Source organism: Lagopus leucura, unplaced genomic scaffold (genome assembly GCF_019238085.1).
Source record: "Lagopus leucura isolate 7727_CA_CO unplaced genomic scaffold, USGS_WTPT01 Super-Scaffold_739, whole genome shotgun sequence".
Lineage (NCBI taxonomy): Eukaryota > Metazoa > Chordata > Aves > Galliformes > Phasianidae > Lagopus > Lagopus leucura.
This window is the reverse complement of record NW_024962255.1, coordinates 10,525,503-10,541,318: the sequence shown is the minus strand read 5'-3', so window position 1 is coordinate 10,541,318 and position 15,816 is coordinate 10,525,503. Positions and strand designations below refer to the sequence as shown.

The window sequence follows — 15,816 nt, the reverse complement described above, 5'->3', positions numbered from 1 at the left end:
GCTGCACTGAAAGAGACATTAAGTCTGTCTTGCAGACTAGGCACATGTTCTTCAGGGAAAGAGCAGTGCCCAGCTACATTTGCAGGTCCTACATCGATGAGGACCACCAGGTTTTCTCTCCTGTTGCTGTTTCATACTAGGCTGAGAGCTACAGCTTGAGAGAAACAGAAGAAACATGCAGCCCTTACCCTCCAAAAACTGCTTGTGGCACTTGGGTGGCTTTTCTCAGAGATTAGCATGGAGGAACCCATCAGCCCACCCTCCTCACCTGGCCAAGTGACCAGGGCTGATCTGTTGTGTAACAAATGCTTAAGGAAATTCTTTTGCTTCAGATCTGTCGCTTCTCAAACTGCAGTGTGCCACGCAGGTGGGCCTGGGAGCCCACAAAGCTGTTACTTATTAGAAACTCTTCTTTTGGAAAGCTAATTGGAAAGCCAGATGTAGCCAAGCATTCGTGCTGCCTAGGTCTCTCTCACTTGACCTCTGCTGTGAAACAAAAGTCGCCAGCAGCCCATCCTCTTGGCAGGTCAAGGACAGTGCTCTTCACAGGTTAATCAAAATCGGAAGTGCGCAGAGGGAGGGAGAGAATTAAGTCCCTGGGTCTTTTCTCATGGAAATCTCCAGAGAAGGCTGCACAGGGATGGAGTGAGGAGGACTGGCTGCATCTGCACAAAAGCAGAGGCTTGATGGCTGAAGTGCAGAGCAAGAAACATCCAGTGTTTAGGGCACTTAAGTGTTCCAGCCCTTAATACTGTGCCGGCCTGCTTTTTTCTCACCCTACACTTGCAAGAAGTTTTGTCTGGCTGACTTCTTGCTTTTGCTGGAGTGGGGTGCAAAATCCTCCCTTGCCTTTCCTCTGCTCCCCAGTCAGCAAAGGGGTTTTCAAGATTTCAGTATCTACACTGGCAAAGAGTTTCCAAGGCTTTGGGTACTGACAGGGACCTCTGGACAACTCTGATCTATCCATCTTTGTGAGTTCTCTTGTCACCAGCTTAGCTCTGATCCTGCTCTTCTGCAAAATTAGGGGGGCTTGTCCTTCGCTAATGAAACCAAAGGCTGAAATCAGCCAGGCTAATAGCACGTTCTCCTCAAAAACAGGAGTGGTCCTGTTGCAAGAAGGAAATATGTTTTTTTCCTTTCAAATACAGGACTATAGTTTCCTTGTAAGACGAGGCTTCTTTGTCTGTTCTGAAGTATGAGCTGTAATTTCATTATACATAGTATATAATAGCGGTATAAAACCAAGCCTGGCTCAACATGGGAACCACATTATACAGGGGTTTTGCTCTCTCCAGCTGATGCTGTCTTGCTGCCCCTCCTAAATGTTTGTTTCCCTGTAACTTGCCCACATCCTGAATCAGTCAAAAATAGAGAGTAAAGTCACTCACGGGTGGACCACGGGGCCCAATGATAGACATGCCTGCTTCTCCTGGAGCGCCCTGCAGAGAGACAGGGAAAGGAAAAGGGGTGAGAAAAGGTGAAAATACAATGAAAATGACATTTCCATCAAGACTGAGATTTAATGAGGCTGCTCAAGGTATAAGAATGTCAGGACTCATGCGGCAGCTGCCATTCTGGCCTCCCCCAGCTCACTCTGGGAGGAGAAATGTCATTTGGGACTATCTATACACAACAAAAAAAATAGAAGCTGTGCAGCAAGTAAAATTATAAATGTGTAAAACACTTGTTGGCAAAACACAGGCTCTGCCCCCTTGCAAATGTGAAAGACTGCCTGAAACCCCTGTTGCTGCCAGAATATGTCTGGTCAGACTTCAACTTCAGAGAACACTAATGTTTTTCCGTAATTTCCATTGCTAATGCTCACCCTCAGTCCCTGGTCCCACCACACCCACAGTTTGGAACTTTGTAAGCACTTTCCACATTCCTCCCCAGACACAGCTACATTTTAGTGACTGCTTTCTGCCCATCCTGTATATCTTTTGTAAAGCAAAGAATACGTTGCATATGTTGTATATTGTCTTCTGCAAACAGGCAAAACATGTGGGGAAAAATTACCTAAGAAAACCCCACAGATTCTGAATACTCTCTGGTGATCATTTCTAAGAACATCCTTTGTAGGCAGTATGGAAACACTGGCTAGAGAGCTCCATACCAAAGACCATGTTCTCTCTTACGGACTAAGATTACATGAACTGGCCATGTTTTTTGACTGCAAAGCTAGCTATTCTATGAATAGGTCAATTGAGACTTAATGACTGGGCAAGAATGGAAAAGTTTAGGTCTAAATTAAATAACTTGATGTTGAAGCAGCATCACATGCTGCACAGTATAAAGTGTGTGTTCAGAGCGGAGAAGGGGGAATACAGAAAATAAAAGGCTTGCTCAACTGTGGTTTTTTGGAAGAAACTGGGTCTGCCATGGAGACAAGCAGTATAATTAATGATGTATCACACTGATTCAGTTTGGGCTAGATCCTAAGACAAACATCAATTCTGAGACCATTCTAGTACCTGAAAACCAATACAGAAATACTTGAGATCTTGCCTCTCCTACATCAAGCTGCACCGCAAGAAGTGCTGGAGACTTTGGTGTCGATTTCCAGCCCAGTTAGGGCTCAGTGCAGAGGTCCCAGTAGCAATAGTCCCCCACACCACATATGCCCTGTAGATCCCAATGCAAGGGCTGGATCAGTAGTGGCACAGGCTGCCTTCATTCTTGCAGCAGGCGCTGAGAGCCCACCCAGAGCCAGGACCAGCCAGGTCTATGGGCTCTATCTGCTTGACTGACAATCTCAAAGCTGCTGGTGAAAGTGCAGCACAATTTGCCCAAGGCTTTTTCTCTTTCAAAGCGTGAACTGCACTAAGTGGACATGGAAACAAGTCCTTAAGTCAGTAACAGGCAGCTGATAAGAGACCCACAATTAACAGTTGCCAGAACAACAGCTGAGCTGTCTCCTTCCCACAGTTCAAGATAACCTGCATATCCAGGAAGCCTCTCACACATTCTGCACCAGAGACAAAAGAAAAAGGGATATGGCGAGCTCCGGGAAAATGGGAGGCACGGGCAGCTGGTCAGCTGCTTCCTGACTGCACTGGGGAAGAGCCTCGTTTGTGTGCATATCAGCTCAGATGGGATGAGGATGAAAACAGCAAATCCCTTCCTGGAAAAGCAAACAGGCGCTCTTCAGCTCCTAGCCACCCACGATGTGCAACGGGCAGGAAACACTGTGTCTTTAGAAAGCACTGTGTATCCCTGAGAGGCTGCTCCAGAAGTGCCCAGGGCAGGGCAGCCGTTGGATGGAGCATCCCATAAACCATGCAGCCTGCAAGCAACAGAACTCTCTGCAAAACCAAGCTAGGACTGCCAAGGACCTCACAGAGGGCTTTAGGGAAGTACGAGCAATTAAGAGTGAAATCTTGGTCTGTTAGATAATATTTATAGGCTCCAATGAACAAGCAGAAGCCTGAAAGCAAGGAGAGAGATTCTCCATCCTAACTCACTCTTTCTTGCTGCATTTTTCTATCTTCCATGAAAAGGAGCAAATGGCTCTGGTATGGTGATGCCCCACACACGATTCCCCTACTAGGTGAATATTCATCTCTTTCCTAGTTTCTATAACTCACTGCTTCTGGCTGCAGATTCCCAGTTATTCACACACCTCAAATGCACATCATCGCTATTCTTGTGGATGCCAAGTCCCACCATGTCAGAAACAGGAGCATGCCATCCCATTTTCCTTGCTGTGGCTCACAGCAGAAATTGTGCTGACCCAAGAGGCAGAGAGGAACTGCAAGGGTGATTAGGGCAAGCGGTGCTGCCAGCATAGAAGAAACTCAGTGGTTAACACCCAGGAAGCCTCGAGGGGAGCCTTGCATGTGCCTGCCAACTCATACACTGTTAGTAAATTGTCATAAACAAGAAACACAGCTTTTTTGGAGGCTGAGTGGCCTGGGAGGAATGTGGGAGATAAACTTACCCTGCTGGGGGAGAGCAGGCACCCCAGGGTGTGGAAACCCAAAGTCGGCTGCAGTGGCCAGGGCTGCAGCTAAGGTGTTTAGGCTGGCCCTCCAGGAGGGCAGCCAGAGATACTAAAGGCTGCAAGGAGCCAACTCACCTTCTCTCCAGGTTGCCCTTTTAGTCCCTGGGTCAGTTGTACCCATCGCAGCCACATGCAAGAGGGTGCAGGGGAGAGAGAAAGAGAAAGAGACACAAACACAGGCGTCAGCGGTAAGGGCACACTCCCCTGCCCCAAAACCCGGGCTGCAGGGTTGGAATGAGAGGGGCAGCCACAGTCCCCACCCCAGCCCTCGTTCCCATCCTTATCTCAGGTTGCCTGAGTGGAAAGCAGTCCTAGAATGCAGTGCTCAGCCAGGCAGGGCATGGCCCCCTTGTTTGGGCAGGGTTATTTGGAAAGGGCAGCAGTAGGCAGTGGGCAGGGGAGCACGTTAGCAAGCCCGTGGTTAGCAGAATGGAAGGTAACATCCTTCGCATGTATGCGGTTTATAGGGCTGACTACCCCATTGCAACCTCCTCAGGTGTGGGTCTTGGAGAGGGTGGCTCTCCTCATGCTCACACCACCCCAGATTCAGCCTGGAAGTACTCTGATATCTCAGGGTTCAAAGAGGAGAGGGAGGACAAGGAACACGCTAGAGGTCTCGACTTACCGGCCGTCCAGGAATCCCCATTGCGCCTTTGTCTCCCTGGCAATGAAGACAAAACCAGAGGCAATTGGAAACCGGCCAAAAGCAAGGTCATAAAACTGCACAAATGAGCTGTGCCACAGATGCAGCTAAGTGCTGCAATGCAAGCATCCAGGAATTTTGAGAGAGGAAGAGAGCAAGTTATAGAGAAACTATGTCTGTGGGGACCCCAACCTGCCTTTAAGAATCTGTGTAAGTCACCAGTTTGCCTGAGTGCAAGGCAAGCCAGATCATCTCACGACAGAAATAACATAATTATTTAGGCAGAAAAAGGAAGGCAAGAGATTTTTTCAAGCTAACCAAATCTAATTCCAATTTCCTCCACTTCACAAAATTCAGGTCTTGGGAACCAGCTTCATGCAGTAGTCAAGTGTCACATTTTTTCTCTTTCTTCACTCAAGTAATGTCTAGAGTAAGCTGTTTATTTATAGAGTTATCACGCTTGGACTTAAAAGTATGCTCCTGTCCAGAAGCAAGAAAAAAAATGTGGGAAAACAAGCTGACACAGGAAAAAGTATGTCTGGAAGAAGACATATGAATGGCTGTGTTCAGTGTCCTCTACCCCTTTGAGATACTACTCAGTGAATTGTCAGGGTGTGAACAATCCTACAGCAGTTTAGGGAATGACTTTGGGTCAGGTGACACTGAACAGAGCCTTATAAACATATGAACACATATACCACAAGACCAGTGGCAATTTTCCTCAGCCACTTACCCACAAGGCAGATTTCTACCTCATACATTTTTTAAAAAGTGAATATCAGCCCTTTCTGCATTCCTGGTTGCCAAAACTCAGCTCTGGGCAGATATGGAAGACAGTCACAAAGATCCTTTTAGTAATCAGCTGCTATGGCTTCAATAAGCATGTAATTTTTGTTCTGTTTTGTAAAAATGACACAACAATAACCTTCCAGTTCCATTTCCAGCAATGTCTGTGATTTCCTTGTGTTCTTTTTCACCCAGCTGCTTCCCTAGACACAAACCTAGATTTTTAGTTTCAGCAGCTGGAGACACTGAACCCACTGCTGTCACTTCTTTGTGCCTTGTCCACTTCCAATGTGTATGAACATGCAGAGGTTTCTTTGTGCATCATAAAAGAACCACCACCAGGAAAGCAAGCTGCTGTGATCCCAAAATCTGTGCTCCTTCCTTACTCACAACCATCTCAGATGCAGATACGGTTACCATGGACTTTCACATTTGCAGAATTTCATGTAGGGCTTGTAAATCCTGTTGCAATTACCAAGCCCATCAGTGAGAAAATAGCACAGTGCACCACTTCAAGGTAAAAAAGGCTTCTTCAGAAGCAGTGTATCCCAAATGTAGGAGGGTTCATAAGGACTACATTGCCATTTTGGTGCCACAAAGCTCTTGTTGTTCCTATGCTGTTAGGAGCCATGACCTGTTGGCAATATGCTATTTTTCCACATTAGGAATCTATGTGAGATTGCTACCTTCTCACAGCTTAATAAATCTTGGAGGTCTATCGATGAATGTATGGCAAGACAGAAAGAGAGAACAAAAGAAGAAAGAATGAAGTACTTACCGGAAGTCCTGGTCTTCCTGTAGTGCCCTGAAACACAATACATGCACACACAAAAAAAATTAAAAAAAAAATAAAAAATCAAAGTTAGCTTGACAATCCAAAGGGAAGGCTTGATATAAAGAAATCATATGTAAGGATTTAGGAAACAGAATAGTTAAAAATCTCTCCACAGCTTGTTGACCATGAGCTCTGATTGCTTTGGTTTCCTAATCACCTGTTTGTAAAACGTTCTCTCCTTTCAGCGTGGCTCTACCCACAGCTCGCTGCCTGCATAGACTCTGAAGGTATCTGCAAGTCCATGGAGAACAAGCTAATTACAGGGCTCTGACTTTCTTCCTTAGTTTCCATCTGCTAAATATTAATTTTTCATGTATGGAATTGCTGCAGTTGCCACAGAAATGTTGCATGTTCAGAAATGGGAGGGAAAACATCCACGAGAGGATCTTTTCCTTCGGATGTGGTCCAGACAGCAAAAGAGTCCGGGAACCTCAGTACTATTGCACGATTTCATCATTTCCTTCCTTCCTTCGCCCATTTCAGTCCCAATCTCACCAAATTTCTTGCATGACTGCGGGTTGCCCTTGCCTTCACCAAAGCCTTGGCTGACATCAAGGACAACAACGGGAGCATCTGTTGGGCAAGAGGAGAGTGTAAAGGCTCCTTTTGCTCCTGGGGCTGTTGTTCATCCTTTCCTCAGCTTTTCCCCTAATTGACCAAGACTACAAGCTGGGCTCAGTGCATTTCTAAAGTGGATTTCTGTCCATTCCCATGCTCAGCCAACATCAGCACCAGGGGCTCAGCCCTACCACCGCACACGTTGCCTTTTGCAAGCTGGGAAAGAAATCCGGGAGAGAGGTGTGAGGTCATCAGTGCTTCAGGGTCGCTATCTAGACTGACATACATGTGTGACAGACAGCCAGGCAGGAGCCCCTGTCTGTTGTTCATAAGCATGAGTTTTCATCAGATTTTAATAATAAGAAATAAGTGGGAATAAATATTTCCCATGGTAACATAGAGGACTCTGCTCATCTCTTTAGCCATGAGCTTCTGCTCACAGCAGTTGAACCAGTCTCGCTTGCCAGCCTCTTGGAAACCCAGAGCTTCTGAGTGAGACAAAGGTGCTGTTAGCTCAGGACAAATTCCACTTTGGCTAACGATGCTCGGTCTGCCTGACTTCCTCTCGTTATTTCCATTGGCTGTCACGCTCCTCACGGCCCGTCCTAGAAGTCTGCATGTGGAGACAGGTTCAGGGGTCACAGGAAGCCAGGATACAGTAGCATATATTGTCAGCACTTCTCTGGTGGTCCCACGCATTTCTGCCAGACTTCAATCTTTCATTATGATATTAAATTTCTAGCCCTTTTTGTTGCAAAGAAAGCCTGGGCTGTGCGTCCTCCTCACCCTGCAAAAGCACAGACTGCTCTCCAGGAGATGTCTGCACTGACCTATTGCTTTCTTTCCTGTTTCTAACGGCAATAATATAAATGCCAACATCACTACTAGTTTTGTGCCACATCCTTTTAGCATCAGTATGCGCCTGCCTGGGGCAGCTCCCTCCAGAGTCGTGATCTCTTCCCTGTAACCCAAATCTAATGCTGAAATACATTCACTTCAGTGGCCAGCCCTGAAAGTCCCTGGGATAAATGACTGCTGAAGGTTTGCGTGGATCAGGGCTTCCAGCTGTAAAATACTTTCAGACCTTCTGGCGTGGAAGGTGCAACTTTTTGGAAGATTGCTGCCATTAAAAGGGACTGTGCTCACATATCTGTGGGAATCCAGTCCACAGCATTTTTGACTTGATGAAAGGGGAAAATAGGTTGTGCAGCAACTACTTCTCCTCGGAACGTCATCTGCAAACTGTTTAAGACATTTTTGCAAGAACAGACAAAAGATGACTACCGTATGTTTAACTTCTCATATTCCTTCATACAAACCAAGTATAGTTACTCCATTGTACATGAATATAAGCCATTTCCTCTGGAAGGACTGTGCTAGAGACAATATAACGTTTCTTTATAATCCTGTGAGATGTCAATACATGGCCTCATTCCTTGCATTACTTCTTCTGATTCACTGCGGGTCTCTTAATAGCTGTAAGAAAACTTCTGCAATAACCTAGCTGTTTTCCTGCAGCCTAAATCATCTGCGCTGAGGTTTTGCATTAGCTAACATTTGAAAAGGAAGCTGTCAACACACTTCTCCCTCTGAAATTGATAGCTACCCAGCTACACTTGAAGGCCCAGCAGTTCAGCAAGCCTGGGTGATAGCAGCAAGCAAGTCCCTACAGCTCAGCTTGCACCATGTGTTTGCGATCTGTCTTTCCGTTTTTCACAAACATGTCTGGTTCAGCGTGTGGCATCCAATGCATGTGAAGCACATGCAGCTGATCCCCCTGGGGTATGTGGGGCCAAGTGCTAACGCACAGATTTCTGAGCCCTCGCATTTGCTTTGTCCCCAGCCCTGCAATCCCTTTGTCTCACCCTCAGAAGTTGTGACATAGCAAAGAACAACTCCATCCCAACACAGGTCCTGAGCACCCACAGTACTTGCTGTTTGTGAGATCCCAAGGTGGACACCACAGACTGGAGACTGCCAGTTCATGCCCCACAAACCATGTCAGTAGCTTGTACACCATAGAGTTTCAGTACTTACAGGTGGACCTGAAATAGAGAAAGAAAAAAAAAAAAACGAAAAAAAAAACCCCAGGAATTAATTTTTAATGCAATAAATCCTAAGGAGGATGGCTAATTAAATATGTTATTACTGCCTTTTTGGGCTGATACTCATGTTGCTCCCACTTTGTGATGCACTTCCAACCACCTCCTTGGTCCTTAATTAAGATATTCACACAATTAGCAGCATTGCTTGCCAGTCACCACAAGTACAGGGCAGCTCCAGAAAGCACCATGTTGGGAAGGCTGTAAGTCAGGCTGTACACTCGTTGTTGGTCCCTTGGCACACAGGGGTCTCCTCCTTGAGTGTGACACTGCTAAGCGTGGGGGACTTATTACATGCAGAACTCCCCCTCACATCCCACCTGCCCATCAGAGTCAAGAAAGTTAAACCTGGGAAGGTGAGAGCCCCTGTGTTGCTAAGATGCCCACTCATCTGCCATCAGCAAACCCGCAGAGGTTCATGAGGAAAACTATAACACATTGTGACAATGTGACTGAACACATTGGGTGCCTTTTCTCCATAGTACAAGCTCATCTTCTCTTTTGCTTTTGCCTCTTCCCATAGGAGGCAATCTGCCCTCTTGGAAGTGATCCTCTCAAAACCTACGGGTTTATTTTTTATTAGAAAGCCTCGCAGAAGCCTTGCAGTGCTTGTGTAGCACTACATCTCCTTTGTATAGAACCACTGCACCATACAGAAGCACACTTCTTTCATCAGTTCCCAGAAATTTCCTCAAAACCCTGACAGATATTGTGTGCAGAAAGAAATCCCTGGGCTCACTATTTTGTGGTTTCCTCTCTGTGGGAGAATTGAGACACACAATACAACTGTCAGGGGTTTCTACATTTTCCATACTTCCTAGACACTCTTTTTCCCTTTTTTTTTTTTTGTTTTGTTTTGTTTTGTTTGTTTTTTGTCTCCACATCAAGCGCCAAGAGGTAAAACTAAGCAGTATAGCAGGCAAGCTGACAGATAACAGGCAGCAACCCCTACTTTGCACAGGGCGTAGACGTCATGCCAAACACTTGCAGAATACATTGTCATCCTGAAAATGCCCCTGAATGAATGTCCATAAAGTACAGGAGACTTTAGATGAACAAACATTTTCTGTGTCGGAAAAGTCTCATCAATATGATGCTAGCAAACAGTTTGGCTATCTAGCTTCAGTAACCTAAAATTACATGCTCAGTGTTTTTAGTCCTGTGCTCAGCTTTCATCTAGGTTGATCAAAAAAAGGGTACTCTTCTCTTAAAATAATGTTAAGAGTTAAGCATGTTGCTGGGGATCAACAGAGCTAGGGCAGAGCCAGAAGGCTTAACAACTCAAAATGAGAACAACTCTACCCAAATTTAGGACAGGAACTCAGTGGGCACCAGATTTGGTTGATCAGCAATTGCCTGCTGCCAGTGTTGGGACTGGTCACTGTCCTACACCATGTGCCACGTCTAAACAACAGAAGAGTTTCTGATCAGAGGTCATTTTGGAGGTCAAGGTCAGATTCAGATCCAGGAATCCCAATTTCTGCCAGACTGAGAGGAAAAAAAAAAAAAAGGTTTTTTGAGTTTGGCTTGGATGACAGTGAGGTTCTATGAGAGAACTGTTTTGGAGATATTCTGTTTCGGAGTGAGCACCATGCCACAAGGTCACTGCTTACAGCCTGCCAATACACGGACTTTATTTCCATTAGCAACACTATAGACCCTTAATAATCCGCCTACCCGTCTGCAAGGCTTTGGGGCACCCGTGGGTTGCATGAACCAAACTGCTTAGCTGACATTAACGGCAAACAAACCCTGAGCTACCTCTGCCCTTCCACGCCAAATGCAGCCAGACAGCAGCACAAGCGGCAGTGGTACTGCAGTACTGCTGAGAGAAAACACGAGCTTGTGTTTGCTCTAGAAGCTGCGTCTGCAGAGCAGAGTAAATCAGCAGTGCCGGCAGCTCTGGGTCCATTGGGCTGTGCACTCCACGCAGATCAAAGGCTGGAGGCATGCTGGAGGCCCATCTTTGTTATATGCCCTCTATAAAATTAATGGCTACAGAAAGAGGAGCTGTACAGTCTTGTGTAAACATGCATCCGTGAGCTACAGGGACACGGCTTTGGCTGCAGTAACTCAGTCATAGAGACCATCCAGGGATCGGGATTCAAATGTTGTGTGATTCAAAAAGCAAAGCTCTGCAGTCACTCCTAAAGGCCATGTTACTTTGCATAGGGTAGGGAGGGAGGAAGGAAGAGGCACTGCTGGATGAGCTGCCATGGAGCACCAAGGATTTTACAGATTGAAATAATGCTTCAGCAATGTAGATTTATTATGTTCTGTCACAGTGATTAACAAGAAGGTTAAGTACAGCTTCTAAAGAGGCTTGGTCTTTACTATAACAAGTAGTTTAATGCATATTAGAGAAAAAAGCAAGTAAGGTGGGAGGGGGCCTTCACGCCTCTACTCCCACTATCCTTGCGAGCAGAGCTACCAAAACCAAGCAAAAGCCTCTGAACACCTGGGCAGAGCTTGGCAGAGCTCCACAGGCTGCCTGTGTTGCTTCTAACAGGTGAGCAAAGGTGCTTAGAAAAAGCCAGGTGAACTGCAGCAGTCACCATAGAGTCACTGCATTTTGAAACCCACCTCACCAGGGCCAGAGCACTCCTGGTGCTAGTGCAAAGGCTGCACCATGACCAATAGACTGCAACAGGAGGGCTGAAAGGCACGGGAGGACTGAAAGTGATCGCTGTTTATCCAGCTGCAGCACTCATCGAGCAGCAGGGGACAGAGGGATGGGACGGAGCAAACGTGTTGGGAGTGGACGAGTGGGAGGAAGCAGCCAGCCTCCTGCAAAGAGGAGACCTCCAGAGCGCCTCTGAAAAGGAACATTAGAATAACAAAAAGTTCTTGTGGGGGTACCTGGGTCCCTCCAAACATATGGCCTCTGGAAATTAGCACCATATGCACCATCACTTCTCTACAGTGCTGGTTTTTAGGCAGATAAAAACTCTCCTTATAGAAGTTTGCCTTTCCTGTAGGCTCAGCAGGTGAAAGAGCAGCCATGATCTGCAGCCCACCATATTGCACATACAGAGAAGACATGCTTGCAGTGAGCTGCAGGGCTGTGTCACAGAGCCCTCCATTCTCTTGTCCTTCCTCGTGACCTGTTCAGTGACTCTATCTAAAACAAAACTGCAGTGACTCCTTTTCCCTCAGCCACACAAAGAGATAAAAAGTCACTCTCCAAAGTGCAGCCTCTTTGGGCCCAGAGTAGGGGATGCTTAGTTTTGTAAGTGGGTCATATTTATCCTAATCTGGAAAGTCCCATGTCTCTGTACATTGCATCTTAAAAGCCAGACAGCATTAGAGTGGGTCAGCATGGTGTGAGACCTTTCTGCTGATGGCAGAGATATCTCCTAGCAGTTCTCTCCAGACTGAAACTATTCCATCCATTTAAGGGCATTTCCCAACATCTGGAAAAGTGGCCATTCTTAAAACACTCTTAAATGCTGATGCTAAATTTTTGTTCCCCTGGCTTCTTGCAGTCAGTCTACAATGTAGGCGTCTTCCAGCTTGCTCCAAACATGAGGAATATTCTCCACATATGAGGAATTTCTTTATACTCCATGGCACAAACAATATAAGGAGGGTAGGGAAAACACACAAAGATGTTGTCATTGCTTCCTTCGATCATCCTCACTACACACAGCAGCAGGAGGAGAAATGTAAACATGTAATCCATCCCTGCAAGGAAATCCAGCCATTTCCAGAGCCAGAAGGAAGCCATAGCGAGTTAGAGAGATACAGTTACTTCCTGACTGTTAATTGATGACAAGATAGTTATAGCCAAGCAATTAGTTATGAAATGCAGATTAAAATGTCAGCAGCCCTAGCACAACCCTACTTGGGGCAAGAAGCCACTTTTAGCAGCACAGCCCTATTTCGGAGCAGGCAGAGCCCTGCTGGGTGTGTGGAGCATGGATGGTAGATTTTGCCTGTTTTGAAGACTGGAGAAGTTCTCATAGTCTTCTGGAGATATTTTCCTACGTCCATCAAGGGACAAATGATTCAAGAAAAGGTGGAGGGAGCATTAACTCAGAGAGCTGCAAATGAAAAGGCAAAAATAGCACGTGCCTGCCTGGTAACAATGGAAATACTTGCCATAATTCAATAATCTTAGTTCTAAGTTAAATTAAAGCCAACTGAAAGCTTCAAAACAGAAAACTTTTTATCAGCAGTGATTTCCCTGCTGCATGGCCCCCAGAAAAGTTGTTTCAGGTAATGTCAGCTATGTGTAAAACTCCCTCCAAAGAGCACCAACCTCTGCCAAAGGCCAGGCCCTGTCCCCAGAACAGCTCCATGCAGCAAGGCACGAGATTCTTCAAAGAACCACAGTAATGTTGGACAGCAAAAAGGCTAGCAGGATTTCACTGCCAAAAAATGTGACCAACGCTAAGCTGCGGCACCAGGTTATGCCAGTCACTCATGCTTGCCTCTGAAATCAAACCCATGACATCACCGAAGCTCGGCAGTTGATATCAGCAGCTGTTGAGGATAGAAGTCACTGCTCAGGCACTTTGAGCATCCCCGTGCATCACCACCAGCCCCAGCCCAGGAGGAACCGTCAAACAGAGAGCCAGAAAGAAGACCATGTCAAAAGCGAGCAGCAAGGAGGAGAAATAACTAATGAATTTCTCATGGATAAATTAAGATGATTTCACAGCAAATGCAAAAACAGTAGAGGGAGTCTAATAGTGAAGTTAAGCAACGGACTCAAAAGCATCTCTGAGCATCCACACATTTTAAGAAATGCCTAAAAACACAAAAGAAGCCAAATGAGCCTCCAGAGCCAGAAGAGGAAAATCTGGGCCATCCGCAGCAAGTCCATTAGGCAGAGTAAAATGCTCAAAGGCGAGGGATCAGGAACAGAAATACTCTGACAAACAAACATCTGGGAGAGTCCCTCGTGAAAACAAAGGGAAAGGGCCAAGAGCAGATAACCCACAGGGTGCTATGGCTGCACCCCAGGTGAGCACAGCACCGTTGGCACTGCCACAGGACACAGTGGGATGGCTGGAATGGGGCAGAACAATACTTGCTTCGGGCAGGCATTCATGGGTCAATTTGCTCTTTCCAAGCAGCAAACAATCGTGTTTGTGCTGCCATGCTGAAACACTTAGCACCACAGAAAGCGAAGAAAACAGGATTGGGAAGGGCCCCTGGGGTCAGCACTCTCAGTGGGTTTTCTCTCTTGGGATCTGGAGGCCCCCTCTGGGTTTTCCAGAAGCAGCACGGGCCCCTGGATGGTAAATTAAAACCGGATGGCAGCAGGCTCGCTGTGCTTCACCACCTTCTGCCAAAGAGCCGGTGTGCCCTTGGGCTCCTGTAAACTGTCAGATGAAATCCACAGCTCTCAACTGTCCCATTTCTCTCCCCCTCCTGCCTCCCTCGGGCAAACCAAACAGAGATGAAAAGATTCCTGGGGAATGAGAGGGACATGAAATCAAGAAAGGAACATCTTCAAAGCAACCAGAGGAAAAAAGTCTCTACCTAGCCCATTTGGGCAAATATTTCTCTAACCTGCTTCTGTCCCTCTGCAGATGTAAAATTCCACACTCTTGCCTCGTGATCCAGTCCAGGGAATACTCATGCCCTGATTCATAAGGCCCTATTTATTATCTTTCTTAGAGGCTACCCAAAATTTCCAGTGTTGTTTAAGCCAACCGATGATCTCTCTGATGTACAGCAGGCTTGAAGAACAGACTTGTTTTATTTCTCTCCTCTTTGCGGTCACCTTTTACATGTTTGAAGTCTGCTTTCCTGCTCCCACTAGTCTTCTCTTGTCTTCAGACTAAACAAAACCTAATTCTTCCAGTCCCTCTGCAGCAGCCATGGACCTCCGGTCATTCTCATCGGCTTGCTGCCTAAGTCAATGGCAGAAGGCTTGGCAAAGGCAGAAGACATGGTGTCAACATACCTCATGAGCTCTTAGTCACAGAGGGAAAGTGAGTTTCTTCCTGACACTGCCTTTGCTTGATGTCCTTGTGCCTAGTGTCCACTCTCCTGCTCCTCTGCAGGTCTTCTCACTTACCACAAATTTCTGCATTTTCTTGGTGTCCTTGATAGTCCTACAGTACACTATGCTTTCAAGTTTTCTTCTTGCATACTCATTTATTTCAAATCCTTCCAGCTTCACTTTCCTCGTTGTGAATCCCAGCTGATTAAGGAGTTTATGATTTTCTTTTGTTGATTCCTTCCTATATCCTTTAAACCAGGATGGTTTCAGCACATATCTCTATTAACTCTCCTCAAATCCTTCCCAAGGGACCCCACCATACTATTTCTCTTGCTCCTTCTTTTGAAGTCCATCTCAAAGAACTGATCATTTGCATAAGCACCTCACAACTTGTAGTCTGAAGACATCCAATGCAAAAAGCTATCGGCCCAATGAAATCCTACTCTTGGCAGAGTAGATGTTTGACAGTCTTTTTGCAGTCACCGTTCCGTATCTAACACGTCCTCCAACACACCCTATTCCACACCAGAAACCTGGAAGATAGTGTCTGAAAGCTCTAGAGATTCAAGCTGGTTTGAAAATCACATCTGGTTATTCAAAAGATCTGAAATTCCTCCACCAAGATGCTGACTACTTCCTGCTTGGTCGTTCCCTGTACAAGTCCTACTCCCCAGTGAGCTGCAGAATTAGAACCACAAGGAAGAACTGGACAAAGTAAATCACGGCTGGTAAAGAGAAAAACAAAATTCACTGCACTTTTACTTCCTGCTGAAAATCTCTCTCGTAATGCGGTTGTCTGGGAACAGCAGAAATTTGGAGCTTACTACAGCTAATAATTATTTAAATCCATTCTCTAATCCCACACTTAAAATGCAAATGATGCATTTCACTTGTCAAATTTCATATATTAATTTTCTTCCTACGTCACTTCCGCAA

General features: G+C 46.0%; 1 protein-coding gene across 11 annotated transcripts in view; it reads right to left on the bottom strand.

Annotated features, from left to right (window-relative positions):
* The window catches only part of COL13A1 (collagen type XIII alpha 1 chain), an 83,482-nt gene that overhangs the window by 49,886 nt on the left and 17,780 nt on the right, over positions 1 to 15,816 (bottom strand). For all 11 annotated transcript variants that reach the window (XM_042862758.1, XM_042862760.1, XM_042862766.1 and 8 more), the window contains exons 3-7: positions 8,860 to 8,867; positions 6,208 to 6,234; positions 4,626 to 4,661; positions 4,076 to 4,102; positions 1,389 to 1,439 (exon numbers count right to left, since the gene is read on the bottom strand). In XM_042862758.1, the coding sequence (XP_042718692.1) occupies positions 1,389 to 1,439; positions 4,076 to 4,102; positions 4,626 to 4,661; positions 6,208 to 6,234; positions 8,860 to 8,867 (149 nt within the window). The remainder of the gene's footprint in view (positions 1 to 1,388; positions 1,440 to 4,075; positions 4,103 to 4,625; positions 4,662 to 6,207; positions 6,235 to 8,859; positions 8,868 to 15,816) is intronic.